Source organism: Rhincodon typus, chromosome 3 (genome assembly GCF_021869965.1).
Source record: "Rhincodon typus isolate 14 chromosome 3, sRhiTyp1.1, whole genome shotgun sequence".
Lineage (NCBI taxonomy): Eukaryota > Metazoa > Chordata > Chondrichthyes > Orectolobiformes > Rhincodontidae > Rhincodon > Rhincodon typus.
The window spans coordinates 128,233,054-128,257,475 of record NC_063334.1 but is presented as its reverse complement, the minus strand read 5'-3'; the positions used below and the strand labels follow the sequence as shown (position 1 = coordinate 128,257,475).

The window sequence follows — 24,422 nt, the reverse complement described above, 5'->3', positions numbered from 1 at the left end:
TGCTCCTATGATGCTGCTTGGCCTGCTGTGTTCATCCAGCTATGCACCTTGTTATCTCAGATTCTCCAGCATCTGCAGTTCCTACTATCTCTGATAAATTTTACAGAAGTTTTGTTTTGTCTTGCACGCATCAGTTCACAAGAATATGATTTTGAGGGAGAAGCCAACATTTACACTAATGAGGGAGGAGTGCTTATCCGTTAGCAAGTGGACTCAGATGGTAGAAACATTGCCATGAAGAAGACACCCACTAATGGTGATTAACAGTTAACAGCCAGGCTTTGTTCCATTTTAAACCAGGCAGGTTAACCAAGGCATGAATGGTCAAGGCATTGCCCTGAGAAAAGAACCAGTGAATGGCTCTTTGAGTTGAAACAGGTGGTATGTATACATGTTCTTTCTGTCTGCAAACAGGACCCTGATATATTAATCCATGTAGCTTTAGTCCGGGCAAGTGCATCACACTGTGATGCTGACTGATGATTCCAAATTAGTTGAGAGTGTAATTAGAAACATAAAAAAACAGGAGCAGAAGTAGGCCATTCAGCCTTTCCTTCATTCAATATGATCAGGCCAGATCTTCCTGTTTGTGTTTTCTCTCCATACCCTTTGAATGCTTTAGCCCTAAAAACTACATCCAACTCCTTTTTGGCTTCAATTGCTTTCTGAGGGCAAGAATTCCACAGGTTAACCACTTTCTGGATGCAGAAATGTCCTAAATAGCCTATGCTATATCCTTAGACTTTCACTCCTGGTTCTGGATTCCTCAAAAATTAATAAATGAACTGTTCCATGCTGCTGGTGTATATGAACAACATGAATTCTGTTCGCCACTAACAGGATTCTGCTGTTCTCACACAAATGAATAATGTGTAATATGTGTTTCATGTGATGCCAGATATGTAGGTCATACGTCCTCAAGATGGGTAGATTGTATCAAACAACGTGTCCCTTTGGCTGTTCACAACATGCAAGGTACTGATCATGCCCAAGTAGCCAGCACTTGCAAATCTCGCAATGTAGTGTCTTGCAAAAGATGTGATTCTGTAATTGTGCAGTACAGCATTTGCTGGATAACTTTGAATATGTGAGGGGGACGCAATGGTCTAGTGGTATTATTGCTGGACTGTTAATCCAGAGACCCAGATAATGTTCTGGGGAGCCAGGTTCGAATCCTGCCACGGCAGATGGTGGAATTTAAATTCAATAAATATCTGGAATTCAGAATCTAATGATGACTGTGAATCAATTGTCAGAAAAATCCATCTGGTTCACTGATGCCCTTTAGGGAAGGAAACTGCCATCCTTACCTGGTCTGGCCTACATGTGACTCCAGACCCACAGCAATGTGGTTGACTCTTAACTGCCCTCTGGGCAATTAGGGATGGACAATTAATGCTGCCTGGTCAGCGATGCCCTCATCCTGTGAATGAATAAAGAAAAAGTAACTACACTGACACCCAATTTAGAATAATTAGACGGTATCGCAGTGTGATGCACTTGTCTGGACTGGAAGCTACATACATTATTACACAGGATCCTGTTTACAGACAGAAAGAACATGTGCACAAAACACCTGTTTCACTACCAATCAGAATCCACCTGCCAACCAATGTGCCTTATGAAGAAAGATGGAGTGGACTGGGTCTGAACTCAAAGGAATTTAGAAGAATGAAGTGTGATTTTATACAAACATAAAAAAATTATGAAAGAAATAGATAAGATAGAAGCAGGGAGGAAGTTCCCACTGGCTAGTAAAACTAGAACAAGAGGGCATCACCTCAAAATAACGGGGAGCAGATTTAGGGCTGAGTTGAGGAGGAACTTCTTCACCCAAAGGGTTGTGAATCTGTGGAATTCCCTGCCCAGTGAAGCAGTTGAGGCTACCTTGTTGAATGTTTTAAGGCAAAGATAGATTTTTGAACAGTAAAGGAATTAAGGGTTGTGTTGAGTGGGCAGGTAAGTGGAGCTGAGTCCAAAAAAGATCAGTCATGATCGTATTGAATGGCGGAGCAGGCTCGATGGGCCAGATGGCCTACTCCTGCTCCTATTTCTTATGTTCTTATGTAAAGAGCACTCCCCTCTTATTAGTGTAAATGTTAGTTTTCCACCTGGAATTTGTGTTCTTGTGAAATGTTTCTATATTTTCCAAATTTCTGACGGAATGTGAGGAGACAGAGAAGGAAGGTCAGTACGTGAATTGTCTTTTAGGAGAGCCAGCAGAGATACAATGGGCCAAATTGCTGCATTCTTTGCAGCAACAATTTTATGATTGAGCTATTAAATAAAGTTAATGGGTCATTATGCATTTATCATTAAACTGAAATGAAACAATGTGATACAGTTTTAAATTCTAAAGTAAGTAGCTTTGCGCAAGCACAAAACCTTTCTCTGAGAAAAGCAACATATTATGGATGCTGGAACCCTAAAATAAAAACAGAATGTGCTGGAGAAACTCAGCAGGTCTACAGAGAGAACAGAGTTAACACTTCAAGTCCAATGACTCTTCTTCAGAATGCGTTTTTCTTCATTTCTCTGTAACTCCTGATGTCATACCAATGGCCATGGTAGCTCTAACAGAGCTAGAGGTAGGGTATTCCAGTTCTGCTTCAATTGTTAAAATGTTCTTTGCTAATGTCCAATGGGGTTTTCATAACGAGAATCTCACCACAGACTTCCCAGCCACAGAGACAGACTGGGCCATCAGTATAGTTATAGCATGCAGGACTCTCACTGGTGTGGGGAGTAAAAATGCTTTGGGTAGAGACCACATCTTTCAACTGTCAATAGACAGGTAGACTGAGATTGAGCTTATTTTCAGCATTTCCTCTTTGGCAGCTGTCAATGTGGAAACCTTTAGGAGGTCATCCAATTCTGGCAGGTATTCAGTGCTCTGCAAGAGAGTGAGGAAAGACCAATGAATTTGGACTCTGGAATGGTTTGAAAGGGATGGAATGACATTTGTGAAATTATACTATGAGGGATGGATATAGCGTGGCAATATGATGAGGGTGAAGATCAGTTAGGTTGGTAATAGGGGGAGATGTCTTAGCACAGAGAGAAAGATAGAGCTGCAAGGTTTGCTGACCTGCCTTGCAAATGTAAAACAAGCGGGTTTACATTCCCCTGTGTGCATTGCACACACCTTTCCCGTCTTGAGTTAACTGAATACTTCACAGCACTGTATCCAGGGGTGAGGCACTGCACACCTGGACTTCAATGGGATGAGGGAGGAGTTGGCTAAGGTAGACTGGAAGCAAAGACTGAATGGTGGGACAATTGACGAACAGTGGAGGACTTTCAAAGTGATTTTTCACAGTGCTCAGCAAAAGTATATACCAGTGAGAAGGAAGGTCTGTAGAAAAAGGGAGAATCGGTCATGGATAACTAAGAAAATAAAAGAAGAATCAAATTAAAAGTAAGGACATACAAAGTGGCAAATTAGTGGGAAATTAGGGATTTGAAAACTATAAGTGTCAACAGAAAGACACAAAAAAGCTATAAAGAAAAGTAAGATGGATTATGAGAGTAAACTAGCTCAGAATATAAAACATAGATAGCAAAAGTTTCTACAAATATATTAAATGAAAAAGAATGGCTTAGGTAAACTTTAAAGGATGAGAACAGGGATTTAATAATGGAAAATGAAGAAACAGCCAAGTCACTGAACAGGTATTTTGTTTTGGTCTTCACAGTGGAAGACACAAAAATGCCAATAATTGATGACAAGGAGGCAATGGTAGGTGGGGACCGAGAAACAATAATTATCATTAAACAGGTATTGTTGGGCAAGCTAATGGGGCTAAAGGTAACAAGTCTCCTGGCCCAGATAGAATGCATCCCAGGGTACTAAAAGAGATGAACGGGGAAATAACAAATGTGCTTGTGCTTACCAAAATTCGCTGGACTCTGGGGTGGTTCCGGCAGATTGGCAAACAGCAAATGTGATGTCACTGTTTTAAAAAAGGAGGTAACAAAAGGACGGCAACCATGGGTCCATTAACTTACCTTCTGTAGTAGGGAAAATGCTTGAATCTATAATCAAAGAAGAATTGGCGAGACACCCGGATAGAAATTGTCCCATTGGGCAGGCGTAGCATGGGTTCAGGAAAAGGTCAGAAATCACCAAATTCCTTTCAAGTCACTGACCTGAGAGATTTACCTATACATATTAATCAATTAAAACCTTCTAACTGATTAAAGTGCAAAGAGACTTGGGAGTTCTAGTCCAGGATTCTCTCAAGGTAAACTTGCAGGTTGAGTCAGTCCTCAGGAAGGCAAATGCAATGTTGGCATTTATTTTGAGAGAACTTGAATGTAAAAGCTAGGATGTACTACCGAGCCTTTATAAGGTGCTGGTCAGGCCACATTTAGAGTATTGTGTGCAGTTTTGGGCCCCATATCTCAGGAAGGAAGTACTGGCCCTGGAGCGCGGTCAGAGGAGGTTCACGAGAATGGAAAGCTTAACATATGAGGAATGTTTGAGGACTGTGGGACTATACTCATTGAAGTTTAGAAGGATGAGGGGGGATCTAATTGAAACATTCAGAATACTGAATGGCCTGGACAAAGTGGATGTTGGGAAGACGCTTCCATTGGTAGGAGAGTCTAGGACCCGAAGGCACAGCCTTAGAGTAAAGGGAAGACCTTTTAGAATGGAGATAAGGAGAAACTTCTTCAGCCAGAGAGTGGTGAATCTATGGAAGTCACTGCCACAGAAGGCTGTAGAGGCCAGGTCATTGAGTATACTTAAGACTGAGATAGATAAGTTCTTGATTATCAAGGGGATCAAGGGTTACGGGGAGAAAGCAGAAGAATGGAGTTGAGGAACTCATCAACCATGATTGAATGGTGGAGCAGACTCGATGGGCCGAATGACCTAATTTCTGCTCCTGTGTCTTATGGTCTTAAAGACTTAACAACATCTTAGGTATGTTTAATATATCCTCATCAGTGGTGTGATCCTTTGATCTTTTACTTATAAATTTTGTATCTGATACCACCTCTCTCACTAATACCTGAAGGAGGAGCAACTTTCCGAAAGCTTGTGTTTTCAAATAAACCTATTGGACTATACCCTGGTGTCATGTGCTTTCTGACCTTGTCCACCCCAGTCCAACACCAGCACCTCCACATCATGGATTCAGGAAAGGCAGGTCATGTTTAACTAATTTACTGGAATTCTTTGAGGACATCACAAGTGTGATGGACAATGAGAAACTTGTGGATGTAGTATATCTGGATTTCTAGAAGGCATTTGACAAGGGTGTCACGAAAGGCTGCAGCATAAGATAAAGGTGCACAGCATTGCGGTTAATATATTAGCATGGATTGAGGATTGATTAACTAACAGAAAGCAAAGAGTGGGGATAAATGGGTGCTTTTCTGGTTGGCAATCAGTGGCTAGTGGTGTGCCTCAGGGATCAGTTTTGGGACTTCAATTATTTACAATTTACATAGATGAAAGTTGGGGACCAAGTGTAGTGTGTCAAAGTTTGTGGATGACATGAAAATGAATGGGAGAGCAAAGTATGCAGAGGACACTGAAAGTCTGCAGAGGGATATTGATAGGTTGAGTGAGTGGGCAAGGGTCTGGCAGATGGAATACAATGTTGGTAAATGTGAGGTCATCCATTTTGGTAGGAATAACAGCAAAATGAATTATTATTTAAATGATGAAAAATTGCAGCATGCTGCTGTGCAGAGGGACCTGGGTGTCCTTGTGCATGAATCATAAAAAGTTGGTTTGAAGATGCAGTAGGCAATTAAGAAAGCAAATGAAATATTGTCCTTCATTGCAAGAGGGATGGACTTTAAAAATATTGAGGTTGTGCTGCAGCTGTATAGGATGCTAGTGAGGCCACACCTGGAGTACTATGCACAGTTTTGGTCTCCTTACTTGAGAAAGGATGTACTGCACTGAAGGAGATGCAGAGGAGATTAATTAGGTTGATTCTGGAATTGAAAGGGTTGCCTTGTGGGGAGATAGAGTAGACTGGGACTACACTCATTGAAATTTAGAAGAATGAGGGGGGAATCTGATATAAACATATGAACTTACGAAGGGAATAGATAATATAGAAGCAGGGAGATTGTTTTCACTGTTGGGGGAAACTAGAAGTTGGGGCATTTAGGACTGAATTGAGGGGAAACTTCTTCACCCAAAAGGTTGTGAATCTGTGGAATTCCCTGCCCAGTGAAGCAGTTGAGGTTTCCTCATTGAATGTTTTTAAGGCAAAGATAGACAGAGGTTGTATTCTTGCTCACTGAGCTGGTGTGTTTGCTTGCAGACTTTTTATCACCCTGCTAGGTAACATTGTCAGTGCGCCTCTGTTAAAACATTGGTGTTCTGTCTCACTTGTTATTTATATACCTCGGTTTGCTGGAGTGGTTGACATTACTTATGGTTCTGTTTTTGAGTGGTTTTTATATGGGGTCCAGTGTTTGTTGATGGAGTTCTGGTTGGAATACTAGGCCTCCTGGAACTACTTTTTGGCTTGTGCTATCATGGATGTGTTGTCCCAGTTGAATTCGTGTCCTTCTTTGTATTGAAACCAGTGAGAATTAGTCGTGTCTCTTGGTAGTTAGTTGGTGTTGTACCTAGTGTGTATCCTCATTGTCAGTTTTCTTCCAGGTTGGCCTATGTAATGTTTCTCACAGTCCTTGCATGGTATTTTGTGTATTACATTAGTTTTATTGGTTGTGGGTATGGGATCCTTCATGTTCATCAGTAGCTGTGGCAGGGTGATTGTTGGTTTGTGAGCTACCCTAATACCTAGGAGTCTGAGTAGTCATATGGTCACCTCTGATATGTCTCTGATGTACAGTAGGGTGACTAGTGTGTCTGGCTGTGATGCGTCTTCTTGCTGTAGTATGTCGTGGTGGTAACAGCGGATTGTGCTTTTTGGGTCTCCGTTCCTTTTAAAAACTCTATATAAGTGTTCCTGTTCCGCTCTGCACAATTCTGGATAGCAGCAAGGTGTTGTGGCTGATTTGAATGATGTCCTGATGCAGCTCCGTTTACTGGTGTCGAGGTAGTTGCTGGTGTAATTAAGTATCTTGTCCATAAATGTCGTCTTTCTATATATGCTAGTCTGAGTTCCCGTTGTTCTTAGGTTCTACCATTATGTCTAAGAAAGGAAGTTGGTTAATTGTTCTCTTCTTCTTTGGTCAGCAACCAAACTCACCGGCTCGGCGAGCAAGTCTACAACCTCATCCACAACTCAAGCTACAAATCTTCTCAAAAACTTTAAAAATAAATAGATTTTTGAACAGTAAAGGAACTAAGGGTTATGGTGAGTGGGCGGATAAGTGGAGCTGAGTCCACAAAAAGATCAGCCATGATCTTATTGAATGGTGGAGCAGATTTGATGGGCCAGATGGCCTACTCCTGTTCTTATTTCTTATGTTATGATCTTATCACTGTTGCTACTGACCTCCTCAGCCACTTTTAGCAATGCCAGTGTCACTTTCCTGAAACAAAACCTGCCGCATCCATCAATTGGGGCCATAGAGTAACATGTACAGATATAGACATAAATGTGAACACAGACACACACAGTTCCTTAAAAATAAACAGAATTCCTGGCCTAGAGTATTGATGTTGTGACTCACTGCACTGCTAACATTTATCTTCTACTGCCTTCCAGCTCAGCCACTTTACCTATCACATTTCGATGCCTGGAGGACAAAATTGGGCTGGATAAACGAATCACCAGATTTGTGCTGCCTGTGGGTGCCACAATTAACATGGACGGCACTGCACTGTACGAAGCACTTGCTGCTATCTTCATTGCACAAGTTAACAACTTTGAACTCAACTTTGGACAAATCATCACCATCAGGTAAAAGTGACTTTTAGTCAAATAACCACAATTACTCCTGGAATATAAAGACATAAATTTCAAAGTATTATGTGACGATCCTTGTCCTTTGGTGAAATGTCTATATTTTCTTTTTGTGATATGTCTTGTGTCCAAAGTGAAACTAAATTCTGGCAACGTATCCTCAAACATCTGAGAGGTGCTCATGTGATCTAATCGTATATTGTATTACAAGTGGTCTCAAGACCCAGAAAGGTATATCTCTACGAGTAAAACAGCGGAGGTGGTAGAGGCGGGCACGATAGCGTCAGTTAAGATGTATCTAGACAGATACACGAATGGGCAGGGAGCAGAGGGATAGAGATCCTTGGAAAATAGGCAACAGGTTTAGATAGAGGATCTGGATTGGCGCAGGCTTGGAGGGCCGAAGGGCCTGTTCCAGTGCTGTAATTTTCTTTGTTCTTTGTTCTACCATCATCAATCTTTTTGGTAACTTCTTCAAAAAACTTAATCAGGTCTGTGAGACACGATTTTTCTCACACAAAACCATGCTGACTATCCCTAATCGATTTTTGCCTCCCTAGATGTCCATAAATCCTATCTTTTATAATCACCTCCAAAAATTTATCCGCAACCAAAGTCAGGCTTACATATCTATAGGCCTTGGTTTCTTTTTACAACCTTTCTTAAACAATGGTACAATATTGGCCACCCTCCCGTCATCAGGCATCTCAGTAATAGTAATAACAGTAATGGATTGTAATAAAAGCAAGAACAGTAGAATGCAAAAATGGTGGACAGAATAATCTAAGGTGAGAAGCAAATAGGACCACAGTACAAGGAAAATTTAAGATGATTAAAAATGGCAAATCTAAAGGCTTCAGAAATTTCTGAAGAAGAGTCCCGACCCGAAACGTCAATTTTCCTGCTCCTCTGATGCTGCCTGGCCTGCTGTGTTTCTTCAGGTCCATACTATGTTGTCTCTGACTCCAGCATCTGCAGTTCTTGCTATCTCTAAACCTAAAGGCTTTCTATCTTAATGCAAGAAGCATTTAGAATAAAGTAGATAAACTGAGGCCCAAATTGAGGTAAATGGATATGATCTATATAGACAAATGGTTAAAAGGCGATTAGAACTGGGAATTTAACTTTCAGAGATATTTGACCTTTTGGAAGACAGGAGGGAAGAACAAGATGGTGGGGTAGTGCTGTTAATGAGAGATGAAATGAGTACAATTGTGAGATGATCTAGCCTTGGATGTAGAGTTCATTTGGATAGAGGTAGGTAACAGCAAGGGAAAGAAGACATTGATAGGAAAATACGCAGACCCCCAAAGAGTAGCTATACTATACAAAAGGGTATAAATCAACAACAATCAGTAATCAGAACCATGTAAAAAGAATAGACCAATAATTATGGATGATGCTAATCTTCATGTTGATTGGGTCAATCAAGTTGAAAAGGGTAGGTTTAACTACGAATTCAGAGAGTGCATTAGGGATAGTTTCCAAGAGCTAAATGTCATGGATCCACCCAGGCAGCAGGCCACCTTTGATCTGGTAATGAGTGATGAAGCAGCTTTAATAAATGATCTCAGAGTAAAAGATCCCCTAGGAAGTAGTAGTTACAACATGATAGAATTTTTTAAAAATAAGAAAAAACTGTGGATTCTGGAAATCAGAAATAAAAACAGAAATTGCTGGATAAATTCAGCAGGAACAGATACTTAGTTGAGACAGGATCAAGACTGGCAGCCAGGATATGGAGGTTTCAGGTGACATAAAGGGAGATGTAAAAGACGTAGAGGAGTAGGGCACGTGCGTTACTGATAGAGGGTGACTATCACAGCTGTACTATGGGAGGACACTTTGGAGGGCTCATCAAGCGAGGCTATATGGGTACAGTTCAGGATAGGAAGGGCACAATCCCTTTGATAGGATTGTACTGCAGGCCTCCCAACAGCCAACGGGTGATAGAAGGACAGATTATGGAAAAATGTGAAAATAACTTCCCCCATATTGACTGGGACTTCCTTATTGCCAGGAGATTGGATGGTGGGGGGGGGGAGGCCTTTTTTAGTTTTGTCCAGGGCGGTTATCTGAAACGCTATGTGATTAGTCCAATGAGAGTAAGAGGCCATATTAGACCTGGTATTGGGGAATAAACTGGCCAAGTGATTGAAGTTTCAGTGGGAGAGCATTTCAGGAACAGTGACCATAATTCTGTAAGTTTTAAGTTACTTATAGAAAAGGATAAGTGTAGTCCTCAGGCAAAAGCATTAAATTGGGGGAAGACTAAATACCACAATATTAAACAGGAACTGAGGAATGTAGATTGGGGGTGGCTGTTTGAGGGTCAATCCACATCTGGCAAGTGGGAATCTTTGAAAGACCCCCAGTTGATTAGACTTTAGACCAGCATGTTCCTGTGAAAATGAAGGATAAGGACGGCAAAACTCAGGAACCTTGGATGACAAAGAGAAATTGGGAGCTTAGTCAAAAACAAAAAGGAAGCATACATAAATTTAGGAACTGAAGAAAGCGAGAGCCCTCAGATTACAAAGATAGCAGTAAAGAACTCAAACAAGGAATTAGGAGAGCTAAAAGAGGCCATGAAATGTCTTTGGCAAAAAGGATTAAGGAAAATCCCAAGATGCTTCACATATATATAAGGAGCAAAAGGATAACTAGGGAAAGGATAGGTTTACTCAATAACAAAGGAGGGAATTTATGCATGGAATCAGAGGACATGGGTGAGGTCCTTAATGAATACTTTGCACTGGTATTCACAAAGGATAGTGAGTCTTGGGAGGAGTATGTTGATATTCTGGGGCATGTCAATATAAAAAAGGAGGATGTGTTGGGTGTCTTGAAAAATATTAAGGTCTCAGGTGAGGAAATTGCTGAGGCCTTGAATGAAATTTTTAGATTCTCTTTAGTCATAGAAATGGTCTCAGAGGATAGCCAGTGTTGTTTCTTTGTTTAAGAAGGGCAACAGGAATAATCCAGGAAATTACAGGTTGGTAAGCCTTACATCAGTGGTAGGGAAATTATTGGAGAAGATTCTTAGGGATGGGATTTACTCACATTGTTGGAGATGGAGCCCAGAGAGAGAGAAAAACAGTTCAGGCAGAAAAAGGAATGGGTAAAGGTAAGCCTGGGGAGAATCAAATGCTGCTAATGAGGACCATTAGTAGGTGGCAATAGGTTGTTTGTGGGTTTGTGGATTGTTTGTGGTAGCAGCTCAAGTGATGACAACATCTGGTATGTGGAGGTTGGTGTAAGTACATCAGAAAAGGTGCTCAAGCCCTAAAGTTGTTGAACGCAATATTGAGTCCAGAAGACTTCAGTGTTCTCAAATGGAAAATAAGGTGCTGTTCCTTCAGCTTGTGCTGAGCTTCGCTGGAGCACTGCTGCAAAACTGAGACAGGGGTATTGGCCAGGGAACGTGGTGATGTGGGTCAACTGAAAACTCAGAGTCATTTTTTCATACTGAATGTAGATGTTCTGCAAAGCAGTCATCCATTCTGCACTCTGTCTCCCCAATGCAGGATTTTACATTCAGTTTGAAAGAACTGCGTTAAACTTAAACAAAGCGAATTACATTGAAATGAGGAGACAGTCTTTGAAAGTGGATTGGCTATCGCCTCCCACATACCTGTCTACTGTTCTGTGCCTCCTTGCACATTTGAATGAAGTCCCTGATTGCTGACACTACAAGGCCCTCTGCCACCTGGAGCTAAACAGGTGCCTGGTCTCCGGCAGTCGTCGGAGTGCTAGTGGCCTGGAGCATTTCATTCAGCTGCAGTTCTGTCAGAGCTTCTGGTCAGCTTATGTTGCCAAACATTCTGAACCTAAACCAAGGAGACAGTGTTTGAGCTGGTGGGGTGTACAACTTTCTTCTTCACAAGTCAAGGACGTTCCTTGTGGCAGAGCAGCCCATTCTGTGCTGGGCACCCACTGGCAGTTGCAAGACACAAGAGGGAAGTGGCATCACGGCCAATGGTTAGAAGTGATATACAATGAATGGCATTGACAGCAAGGTTAATGTGAGAGTTGCAGTGTAATGAAGGATATCACTCAGTTAGTGAGATGTGTACATCTCATCATTCCCGCAGGAGTGGCTCTAGTCTTCTCCTGTGATGGACAAATTTCTCTCATAGTACTGGGTGAGAACCAGATGTTAGGCAGCCCCATCTGTCCTGGCACTTTCCAGGCTGTTTTCGCTTGTAATGAGGGACAGGGAGGGATTGAAAATGCCTGATGTAGCCGTTAGTGGATGACAGCAGCCTTTTAAAATTTGTGCAGGTGCCAGGGACGCCAATCTTTCAGGAGACATCTGATGAGTTGTAAGTTCTTCTGGAAATGGTGGGTATTTTCATAGGCTAGAATCGGAGGCATCATAAGATTGGGGTAGGCAGTTATTAAGATGCCTTTGGTGAAATGAAGTGAGATCTTGCTATGTATCATAGAGAGAAACCTTCTGTGAAACACGATGAACCTAACATATAGACAAAAATACCCACAGGATTCAGCCCTTAGTGTTAATAAGTTAACCAGTCTTAAGCTAATAGAACCTGTTATCTTACTATGATGTAATAAACTACTCGTTAGTTATGTTTGTGCCACTTCTGCCAAAGGCTGACTGTAGTTAATCCCTTACCACTTAATACAAGTTAGCCCTGTTAACTGATTTTATACAGGAAGGACTGGTGGTGGCAAATCTACCCAAAGAAGATCCCAGCAGAACTGGATGCCAGCTGTAGGAATGTCTTACAACATGGTGCCAGTACTGCCAGAGGTGAGGGATGGTACTAGGTGGGTTGCTCTTTCAGAGGGTTAAAATGGATAAGAAAAGCCAAATGGCCAATCTTGTGGCGTAACAATTCAATTATTCTGTGATTTTAAGCTGCAGGATGATGGGGAGAGAGTGGGGCAATGGTTTACTTTAGGATCGATCCAGGGTTCTGAGGAAAGAAGGCATGCGAGTTTAGTTTGGTATTGTTGCAGGGCTAGGAAAGAGAATAGGGTAATGAGACTAGTTTGGGATTGATGCAAGACCATGGGGAGAAAGCGGGCAGTGGGACTTATTTGATTTTGCCATTACAGTATATTAGCTTTCTCATGCTTATGTTCATTGTAAACAATTCTATTCTTCTGAAACTCAGCAAAAAGTTGGTGTGAGGGCAGTGGTTACAGGTTTTCTGCGACATTTGCCATTGTGAAGAAGTCCACTCCATCGCCAACAGTCTGATCAATTTTACAATGTTGTTAGCTTTGATGTGAATTATTCTGGACAAATTGTTTAATGCCTTTCTTTTTCTCTTCCAACCAGTATCACTGCCACAGCTGCTAGTATTGGTGCTGCTGGCATCCCACAGGCAGGCTTGGTTACCATGGTGATCGTACTGACATCGGTTGGGCTTCCAACAGACGACATCACTTTGATCATTGCGGTGGATTGGTTCCTGTGCGTATGTCTTTACCAAGTATTTACATCACAGAAATAGGCCATTTGGTCTACTAGTTCATGCTTGTTTTCATGATCCATACAAACCCCCTCCCAACACAACATCATTTGCTTCTATTTTTTTCTCCATCATGCTTGCTTCATTTTCCCTTCAATAAATCACAGAATCATACAGTACAGGAGAGCCCTTTGGCCCATCATGTCTGTCCCACCAAAAATATACTACTACCTACGCTAGTCCCATTTTCCCAAACTAGGCCCACAGCCTTGAATGTTATGACACGTCAAGTGCTCATCCAAGTATTTTTTCAAAGGTTTGTCACCTCATCTACGCTTCTAGGCAGTGCATTCCAGACTGCCACCATGCTCTGGGTGACGATGTTTTTCCCCAAATCCACTCTAAACCTCCGGCATTTCACTTTAAAATTATGCACCCTTGTTATTAACACTTCAATGAAGGGAAACAGTTGCTTTTTCTTCACCCTGCAATGCCCCTCATAATCTTCTACACCTCTACAGTTCTCCCCTCAACCATCTCTACTGCAAAGAAAACAATCCAAGCTTATTAGCCACGATCAAATGGTGGAACAGACTTGATGAGACGAATAGCCTAATTCTCCTCCAATATTTTATGGTCATATCCGTATCCTGGAGGCGATGGCCTGGTGGTATTATCACTGGAGTTCTAATCCAGAGACCCAGATAATGTTCTGGAGACCTGGGTTAGAATCCCACCATGGATGGTGGAATTTGAATTCATTAAAATATCTGGAATTAAGAAGCTAATGATGGCCGTGAATCCATTGTCGTAAAAACCCATCTGGTTCACTAATGTCCTTTAGGGATGGAAAATGCCATCCTTACCTGGTCTGGCCTACATGTGACTCCAGGCCCACAGCAATGTGGTTGACTCTGAACCCCCAATAGGCAATAAATGCTGCCTAGCTAGTGAAGCCCTCATTCTGTTAATGAATAAAATCAAAGCTTCTCTTCCAAATTGAAATGCTCCATCCCAGGCAATATCCTGGTGAATTATAATGGAGAACAAAAATACAGCAGACCAAATAAATACATATTTTGGTTCTGTCTTCACAAAGGAAGAAGCAAATAATGACTGCCAATTAATTCTTTATCCATGTCAGTACACTATCCCCAATCCCTCGTGCTTTAATTTTACATGCTAATCTCTTTTGTGGGATCTTATCAAAAAGCCTTATGAAAGCCCAAGTAAACCAGATACACTAGCTCCCCTTCATCAACTCAACTAGTTACATCCTCAAAAAACTCCAGGACACTTGTCAAGAAGCATGATATCCTTTTTGTAAATCCATAAATCTGTCTGATCTTGTCACTTTATTTCCAAGTGCTCTGCTGTTAAATGTTTTACAATGGACTTGAACATTTTCCTCACTACCGTTTTTAGGCTAACCAATCTATAATCCCTGATTTCTCTTTACCTCCATGAGGACGGCCTCAACCGGGATCTTGGGTTCATGTCGCAATAAAGGTGACCCCACCGCACATTACACTCTCACACACGCACACATACATACACACACACACACACACTCTCTCTCTCCCCCCCACACACACACTCACACTCTCTCTACCCCCCACCCATCCCCGTCACACACACATGCACACACACATGTGAATGTATGAGGTGAATTTGCATTTGCAGATACATTCTATTGTGGTCAAAAGGCACACAATTTAAAGATAGTCAGTCAATGTGGTGTTTTATAACTTCCTAATTTAGAAGTAAAATAGCCTGACTCTAAAGCAAAACACAAACAGATTCTAAACAAGGCCTAACACGCATTGTCTCACCTAAAATGCCACCTCTTCTTTACACTGATAAAACCTTTCGTTCTCTCGGGGCAGTGACTTAAAAGAAATTCAGGGATTTACATATACATATCAATCAATAAAAACCTTCTAACTGATTAAAGATTTAACAGCAGCTTAGGTTTGTTTAATACATTGGGAAATGCAGGGTCTGGTGAGAAGGAGAAACTGAAGTAAATCAGTATTGGCAGGGAAATGGTGTTGAGGTAATTGATAAATCCCCATGGCCTGATAATCTACATCCCAGAGTATATAAGAAAGTGGCCCTGGTCACTGGGGAGGCCATGGCCTAGTGGTATTATCGCTAGACCCAGAAAATATTCCGGGGATTGAGGTTTGAATCCCCACAATGGTGGAATTTGAATTAAAGAGAAACCCTGGAATTAAAAGTTTAACAATGACCATGAATCCATTGTCAATTGTTGGGGAAAATATCATCTAGTTCACTAAAGTCCTTCAAGGAAGGAAACTACCATCCTTATCTGGTCTGACCTAAATGTGACTCCAGATCCACAGTAATCTAATTGACTCTTACCTGCCCTCTGGGCAATTAGGGATGGGCAATAAATGCTGGCCTAGCTAGTGACATCCACATCCTGCAAATTAATTTATAAAAATAGTGGATGCATTGATGGTCATCTTTCAAGATTGTACAGATTCTGGAACAATTCCTATGAACTGGAGAGTGGCTTATACAGTTCCACTACTAAAAAAAGGAGAGATGATGTGGAGGTGCCGGTGTTGGACTCAGGTGGACAAGGTCAGAAATCACACAACACCAGATTATTGTCCAACAGGTTTATTTGAAAATACAGCTTTTGGAGCCTTGCTCCTTCTTCGGGTGTTAGTGAGAGAGGTAGTATCAGACACAGAATTTATATGTTAAAGATCAAAGGGTCACACCACTGATGAGAATGTATTAAACAAACCTAAGATGCCGTTAAATCTTTAATTAGTTAGAAGGTTTTTATTGATTATGTATATGTAAATCCCTGAATTTCTTTCAAGTTACTGCCCCGAGAGAACCAAAGGTTTTATCAGTGTAAAGAAGAGGTGACATTTTAGGTGAGACAATGCATGTTAGGTGTGAGGCCTTGTTTAAAATCTGTTTGTGTTTTGCTTTAGAGTCAGGCTATTTTACTGCTAGATTAGGAAGTTATAAAACACCACATTGACTGACTATCTTTAAATTGTGTGCCTTTTGACCACAATAGAATGTACCTGCAAATGCAAATTCACCTCATACATTCACATGTGTGTGTGCATGTGTGTGTGACAGGGATGGGTGGGGGTAGAGAGAGTGTGAGTGTGTGTGTGAGGGGGGAGAGAGAGAGTGTGTGTGTGTGTGTATGTATGTGTGTTTGTGTGTGTGTATGTGTGTGTGTGTGTGTATGTGTGCATGTGTGATTGTATATTGCGGCGGGGTCACCTTTAGTGCGACATGAACCCAAGATCCCGGTTGAGGCCGTCCTCATGGAGGTAAAGAGAAAACAGGGATTATAGATTGGTTAGCCTAAAAACGGTAGTGAGGAAAATGTTCAAGTCCATTGTAAAATATTTAACAGCAGAGCACTTGGAAATAAAGTGACAAGATCAGACAGATTTATGGATTTACAAAAAGGATATCATGCTTCTTGATAAGGGTCCTGGAGTTTTTTGAGGATGTAACTAGTTGAGTTGATGAGGGGGAGCTAGTGTATCTGGTTTACTTGGGCTTTCATAAGGCTTTTTGATAAGATCCCACAAAAGAGATTAGCATGTAAAATTAAAGCACAAAGGATTGGGGATAGTGTACTGACATGGATAAAGGATTAATTGGCAGTCAGAAACAAAGAATAGGAATAAATAGGTCTTTTTTTGACTGGCAGGCAGTGATTAGTGGGTACCACAGAGATCAGTGCTAGGACACTACCTTTCACAATATAAAATAATGATGTAGATGTGGGAACTATATGTAATATCTCCAAGTTTGCAATTGACAGAAAGCTGGGAGGGAGGGTGAGCTGTGAGGAGAATGCACAGATGCTTCAGTGTGATTTGGACAAGCTGAGTGTGTGGGTAAATGTATAGGATATAAAGTATAAACATGAGGTTGTCCACTTTGGGAGCAAAAACAGGAAGGCAGATTATTATCTGAATGGTGACAGATTGGGAAAGAGGAGGTGCAGTGAGACCTGAGTGACCCTGTACACCAGTAGGTCACAGTAAACATGCAAGTACAGATGACGATGAAGAAAGCCATGAGTTGTTGGCCTTCATATTGTGAGGATTTGAGTACAGGAACAGGGATTGTTGCAATTGTATAGGGCCCCCATGAGACCACAATTGGAATACTGTGTGCAGTGTTGATCTCCTTACCTGAGGAAGGATGTTTTGGCTATGGAGGGAGATATGCAAAGGTTTACCTGACTGATTCCTGGGATAGCAAGACTGATTTGTGAAGACTGGTTAGGACTATAGTCACTTGAGTTTTGAAGAATGTGGGATGATCTCATAGAACTTTATAAAATTCTAAAAGGACTGGACATGGTAAGTGTGAGAAGGATGTTCCTGATGACCAGGGAGCCAGTGGAAGGTGTTTCAAAAGAATTAATATTATACACGGCCAATTTATACCTCTTAGGGACAAGAGATCGTGTTGATAAAGACAGCTGTGGAATACTAAAGAGGTAAGAGGCAACAAAACAATCACAAAAAGCAAACAAAAAGGCAAAAGTAAAGCAGAGATTCAGGTGTTTATCAATGACACAAAGAATAATAAAAGGTTAACAAAGAGTTACTGAAGTTATGGAGACAGATTGGAGAAGTTAGGACTGTTTTATTTGGAGAAAATGCTGGGAAGGGAGTTGTTAGAAATATTGGTGATCATGATGGATTTGGACAGAGTAGTTGGGGAGAAACTACCACTCTTGAGAAAGGATTGAGACTGAGAGGTCACAGATTTATGGTAATTGGTGAAAGAAGCAGAAGTGACATGAGGAAAAACTTCTTCATTCAGTCAATCAGCATCTGGAATGCCCTGTGATTGTGGTTAAGATGTGTCAACTTAAGTGCTGTAAAAGGAATTTTACTGTTACCTGAAAAGGGTTGCGGAGAAGAAGCTGGGAGAAAGGCTGTACATCAGTAGTTCTTTCAGAGAGCTGGTGCAGACAGAATGGGTCAAATGGCCTCCTTCTGCAATGTAATAATTCTGGGTGACAAAGCACAGAACAAGGGCTAAGGAAAACAAATACGAAAAGAAATTGCACAGAATTTCAGAAGCAACTCAGAAAATATTTTCAATTACATTAGGGCAGCACGGTGGCACGGTGATTAGCACTGCTGCCTCACAGCGCCAGGGACCCAGGTTCAATCCCAGCCTCGGGCCACTGTCTGTGTGGAGTTTGCACATTCTCCCTGTGTCTGTGTGGGTTTCCTCCGGGTACTCCGGTTTCCTCCCACAGTCCAAAGATGTGCAGGTTAGGTGGATTGGCCATGCTAAATTGCCCGTAGTGTTCAGGGAAGTGTAGAATAGGGGGATGGGTCTGGGTGGGATGCTCTGAGGTTCAGTGTGGACTTGTTGGGCCGATGGGGCTGTTTCCACACTGTAGGGATTCTATGATTCTTCCTCCATTGGAAAAGAGATTAGCAGTAATGGGGAAAAACATATATATTGGTGGTATTTTCCTCTATCTTCCTTCTACTCCTGAATGATTGCAGATTACCCCTATTGATGTGATTGATCCTTCATTATCTTTCATCTCCATCTAAATGGATTCGATTTCTGCCATACTGACATTGTGGTTTCTCTTCCCACTGTGCTCTCTCGGCTAGGTACAGCTACTCAAAATCCTCTAATTCTGATAAAACAAAGAAATGTGAATATTGGAGATCTGAAACAAAAAACAGAAATTGTGGGAAAACTCAGCCGGTCTGGCAGCATCTGTGGAGAGAAAGCAAAGTTAACATTTCAATTCGGTGGCTGCAGGTTCTGAAGAAGGGTCACCAGACTCGAAATGTTAACTCTGCTTTCTTCCCACACATGCTGCCAGACTTGCTCAGTTCCTCTTATTTTCATATTTTCTAAATAGTTCATACACTGCAATATTTAACTAAAATTCTCATTTTCTGTAGCTATATCTAGTACACACGGCTGATGGGTGTGTGTTGCTAATTGACTTTGTAGAGATCGACTGCGCACCACAACCAATGTACTGGGAGACTCATTGGGAGCTGGCATTGTACAGCACCTCTCACGTCATGAGCTTCAGAAAATGGATGCTGAGGGTTGCAACTCTGTCATTGAGGAAAACGAGATGAAGAAATCCTACCAACTTATCTGCCAGGACAATGACAATGAGAAGCCCACAGACAGTGAGACCAAGATGTAGACATGGATGAATACCAGGTTGAACCCATCCTCTGTTTCAATCAATCTCTCATACTACATGCATTCAAGCTGATCATGTCAGATAGGTTGTGTTTTCTCATGTTAGAGGCTAATCAGAAATTGTTACTTTTTAAATTTGAAACATTTGCTGTATACTTTAATTTTACTCTCACATGCTTAGTTCTATTATACATCAATGACTGTGGGTACAGTAGGTCCTCTTAGGTCTCTAAAGTATGGATACAGATCGTTTTGTCAAACCCATCCATGTTGACCAGATATCCTAAATTAATCTAGCCCCATTTGCCAGCATTTGGCCCATATTCCTCTAAACCCTTCCTATTCATGTACCCATCCAGATGCCTTTCAAATCTTTCCTCTCTTAGCTTAAACCTATGCCCTCTAGTTTCCCTGGGGAAAGACCTTGGTTATTCACCCTATCCATGCCCCTCATGATTTTATAAACTTATTATAAGGTCACCCCTCAGCCTCCGACAGTCTAGGAAAAACAGTCCCAGCCCATTCAGCCTCTCCCTGTAGCTCAAACCCTCCAGCCCTGGCAACATCCTTGTAAATACTTTCTGAGCGCTTTCAAGTTTCACAACATCCTTCACCCTAGCAGGGAGACCACAATTGAATGCAGTATTCCATTGGTGGCCTAACCAATGTCCTGTACAGCTGCAACATGACCCTCCCAACTCCTATACTCAATGAACTGACCAATAAAGGCAAGCATGCCAAATGCCTTCTTCACCACCCTGTCTACCTGTGGCTCCATTTTCAAGGAACTATGAACCTGCACTCCAAGGTCTCTTTGTTCAACAATGCTCCATAGGACCTTACCATTAAGTGTATAAGTCCTACCCTGATTTGCCTTTCCAAAATGCAGCACCTCACATTTATCTAAATTACACTCCAGCTGCCACTCCTCAGCCATCAGCCCACCTGATCAAGGTCCCATTGTACTCTGAGGTAACCATCTTGGCTGTCCACTACACCACCAATTTTGAGCCATCAGCAAATGTTCTAACCATACCTCCTATGTTGACATCCAAATCATTTATATAATTGATAAAAAGCAGTGGAACCAACATCGGTCCTTGTGGCACACCGCTGGTCACAGGTCTCCAGTCTAAAAAGCAACCTGCACCTCCACCCTCTGTCTCCTACCTTCGAACCAGTTATTACTTTTACTTACAATCGGGCCTGTTTTACATAGCAGTACTGTTTCATACAGTCAGCTATGTTATACTGAGTTGGTCCTGTCAGTCATAGTCAGTCCTGTCGTACAGGACTGTTTTACATACAGATGGTCCTGTTGTGTAGAGTCAGTCCTATTATACAGTTAATCTTCTTTTCCAATTAGAGCTATTAATATAGTCAGTACCTTGTTGGTCCTATTACATACAGTAAGTCCTGTCATACAGAGTTGGTATTGATATACACAATTAGTTACAGGCAGAGAGGACAATTTATAATGAAGAATAGGGAAATGGCAGAGAACCTAACCAATTACTTTGTGTTTATCTTCACAGAGGAAGATACAGAAAATCTCCCAGATATATTAGGCAACCAAAGGACGTGAAACTGAAAGAAATTAGTCTAAATAAAAAGGCAGTAGTTGAAAAATTATTTGGATTGGAAGGTTGATAAATCCCCTGGACCAAACAAGCTACATTCGAAAGTGTTGAAGTAGATGGCGATAGAGATAGAGCATGCATAGGTAGTTATCTTTTAAAATTCTGTAGATTCTAGAAAGAATTCCTGTAGGCTAGAAAGGTGCAAATGTAACCCCACTATTTAAACATTGAAACATAGAAAATAGGTGCAGGACTAGGCCGTTCGGCCTTCGAACCTGCGCCACCATTCAATATGATGATGGCTGATCATATAATTTCAGTATCCCACTCTTACTTCCTCTCCATACTTCTTGACCCTTTTAGCCGCAGGAGCCACATTCAGCTCCCTCTTGAATATATCTAATGAACTGGCCCCAGTAGCTTTCTGTAGGAGCAAATTCCATAGGTTCTCAACTCTCTGTGTGAAGAAATTCTTCCTCATCTCAGTCCTGAATTGCTCACCCCTTATTCTTAGACTGTGACCCCTAGATCTGGACTTCCCCAACATCGGGAACCTTCTTCCCGCATCTAGCCTGTCAAGTCCCATCAGAATTTTATATGTTTCTATGAGAACCCCTTAATTCTTCTAACTTCCAGCAAGTAAAAGCCCAGTCAATCCAGTCTTTCCTCATATGTTAGTCCTGCTACCCTGGGAATCAGTCTGGTGAACTTTTGCTGGACTTCTCAATAGTCCTTCCTCAGACTAGGAGACCAAAACTGCGCACAATACTCAAGGTGTAGCCTCACCAAGGACCTGTATAACTGCAGCAAGAAATCCTCGCTCTGATGCTCAAATCCTCTCGCTATGAAGGCCAGCATGCCATTAGCTTTCCTCACTGCCTGCTGCAGCTGCATGCCAACCTTCAGCAACTCGTCCACCATGACACCCAGGTCTCGGTGCACTTCACCTTTTCCTAAACTGCCACGATTCAGATAATAATCTGCCTTCCTGTTTTGACCACCAAAAAGTGGATAACCTCACATTTATCTACATTATATTACATTTGCCAAGTATTTGCCAACTCAGCCAGTCTGTCCAAGTCACCCTGCAGCCTCATAGCAACTTTCTCACAACACACGCTGCCACCTAGCTTAGTGTCATCTGCAAATTTGGAGAGTTGTGAGGAAGGGTCACCAGACCCAAAATGTTAACTTTGATTTCTCTTCACAAATGTTGCCATATCTGCTGAGCTTTTCCAGCAACTTCTATTTTCATTTCTGATCTACTGATTCACCCTTGTCCACTCTACTGGTCATGTCTTCAAAAAATTCCAGATTTGTCAGGCATGATTTCCCTTTAGTGAATCCATGCTGACTAGGACCAATTCAGTCACTGCTTTCCAAATGTACATCCTTAATAACTGACTCCAGCATTTTCCCCAATACCCATGTCAGACTAACCAACCTATAATTCTCCATTTTCTCTCTCCTTCCTTTTTTAAAGAGTGGAGTTACATTAGCTACCCTCCAGTCCATTGGAACTCTCCCAGAGTCTATAGAATGCTGGAGAATGATCACCAATGCATCTGCTATTTCTAGGGCCACTTCCTTAAGTACTCTGGAATGTAGAGCAGCAGGCCCTGGGGCTTGTCAGGTTTTAATCCCATGAATTTCCCCAATACCATTTCCTGACTAATAAGGATTTCCTTCAGTTCCTCCTCCTTGCTTAACCCTCTGTCCCCTAGCATTTCCTGAAGATTATTTTTGTCCTCTTTAGTGAACACAGATCCAAAGTACTTGTTCAACTGGTCTGCCATCTCTTTGTTGTCCATTATTAATTCATCTGATTCTAACTACAAGGTACCTACATTTGTCTTCACCAGTCTTTTACTCTTCATACATCCACAGGGGCTTCTGCAGTCAGTTTTTATGTTTTCCGCAAGCTTACTTACATATCCTATTTTCTCATTCCAAATTAAACCATTTGTCCTCCTCTGCTGAATTTTAAATTTCTCCCAGTCATCAGGTTTGCTGCTTTTTCTGGCCAATTTATATGCCTCCTCTTTGGTTTTAACACTATCTCTGATTTCCCTTGTTAGCCATGGTTGAGGAATCTTCCCTATTTTAGTCTTAAAAGAGAGGAAGAATGGAGAACTATAAACCTGTTACTTTGACATCAGTAGTAGGAAAAATGGTAGGATGTATTATAAAGAATACGATAAAGAGACTTAGAAAATATGCTACTGGGATGAGTCAAAACAAATCCACAGAAGAGAAATTGTATTTGATAAACCTGTTGGAGTTTTTTTAAGGATGGTACTAGCAGCGTAGATAAATGTGAACAAGTGGATGTGGATGAGATTTGTCACACACAGAAGGTTAGTAAATAAAATTAGAATGCATTGGATTGAGGGAATATACTAGTATGGATTGAGAATTACGTTACAACACAGGGATAGCAAGCCAAATCAAATCAGCCTCACAATCACTGGAGTTGCAACACAGTAAAATTAAAACATTCAATGACGCTCAAGATTGCTCAATTGTTCCTAACCAGACTTTATAAATAATAGATCTCAGACACCAAGTTTATAACATAAATACAAATTAATAATTTACAATGAAGAATGTAACTTTAGAAGAACACAAATAAACTACAGGGTAATCTATGTTTATGATTAAGCCCAATCTTCTTTGATCAGAAACCCCCACTCACACACTGACAGACAGAATTAAGGGATAAATTAGAAAAGAAAATAAAGAATTGTAATATGCCAATTTCATAACTGTCTCAACAATGAATACCAGGCTTTATGAAATCCTTGGACAATGGGTTGTATTACTCGCATGAAGGACTGTGCATCTTGCTTGAATTGTAGAGTCATTGTTCAATGCAAACAGTTTCTGCAGACTTCTGGAGAATTTTACTGATTTCTTACAGGCGAGAATTCTTTTCTCAGAACTTTCAACAAGTTAAAAACTGGAAAATAACTAGAGACAGCAAAACGAAGAAACACAGCCCCATTCTGGAAGCTTCTAAAACAAAACTGCTTTCTACCCAAAACTCGGTCTGAACCAGTTGATTCTTTTTAATTTTTTTCACAATTCTCCATGATTGGCTAGCCAGCACCAGTCCTCCTTTGGTTAACAAGTTCAATATCCATCCAGTTGCGAGCCTTGAGCAGAGCAACATCTTGGTTCCAGCAAGTCTACAATGTCCTTAAAGCTGTATTAACTAAATTAACCTGCCTTATCTTTCCAGTCCAGTTCCCAAATGAAAAGACCTGTCTTTTGTTTATAGAACATAGAACAGTACAGCACAGTACAGGCCCTTCGGCCCACAGTGTTGTGCC

At 41.3% G+C, this 24,422-nt stretch overlaps 1 protein-coding gene across 1 annotated transcript in view; it reads left to right on the top strand.

Annotated features, from left to right (window-relative positions):
* The window catches only part of LOC109937488 (excitatory amino acid transporter 1-like), a 47,999-nt gene extending 28,488 nt beyond the window's left edge, over window positions 1-19,511 (top strand). Inside the window, exons 3-5 of the mRNA XM_048594306.1 lie at window positions 7,650-7,844; window positions 13,159-13,293; window positions 19,307-19,511. Of these exons, the coding sequence (XP_048450263.1) occupies window positions 7,650-7,844; window positions 13,159-13,293; window positions 19,307-19,511 (535 nt within the window). The remainder of the gene's footprint in view (window positions 1-7,649; window positions 7,845-13,158; window positions 13,294-19,306) is intronic.
* The last annotated feature ends 4,911 nt before the right edge of the window (window positions 19,512-24,422 follow it).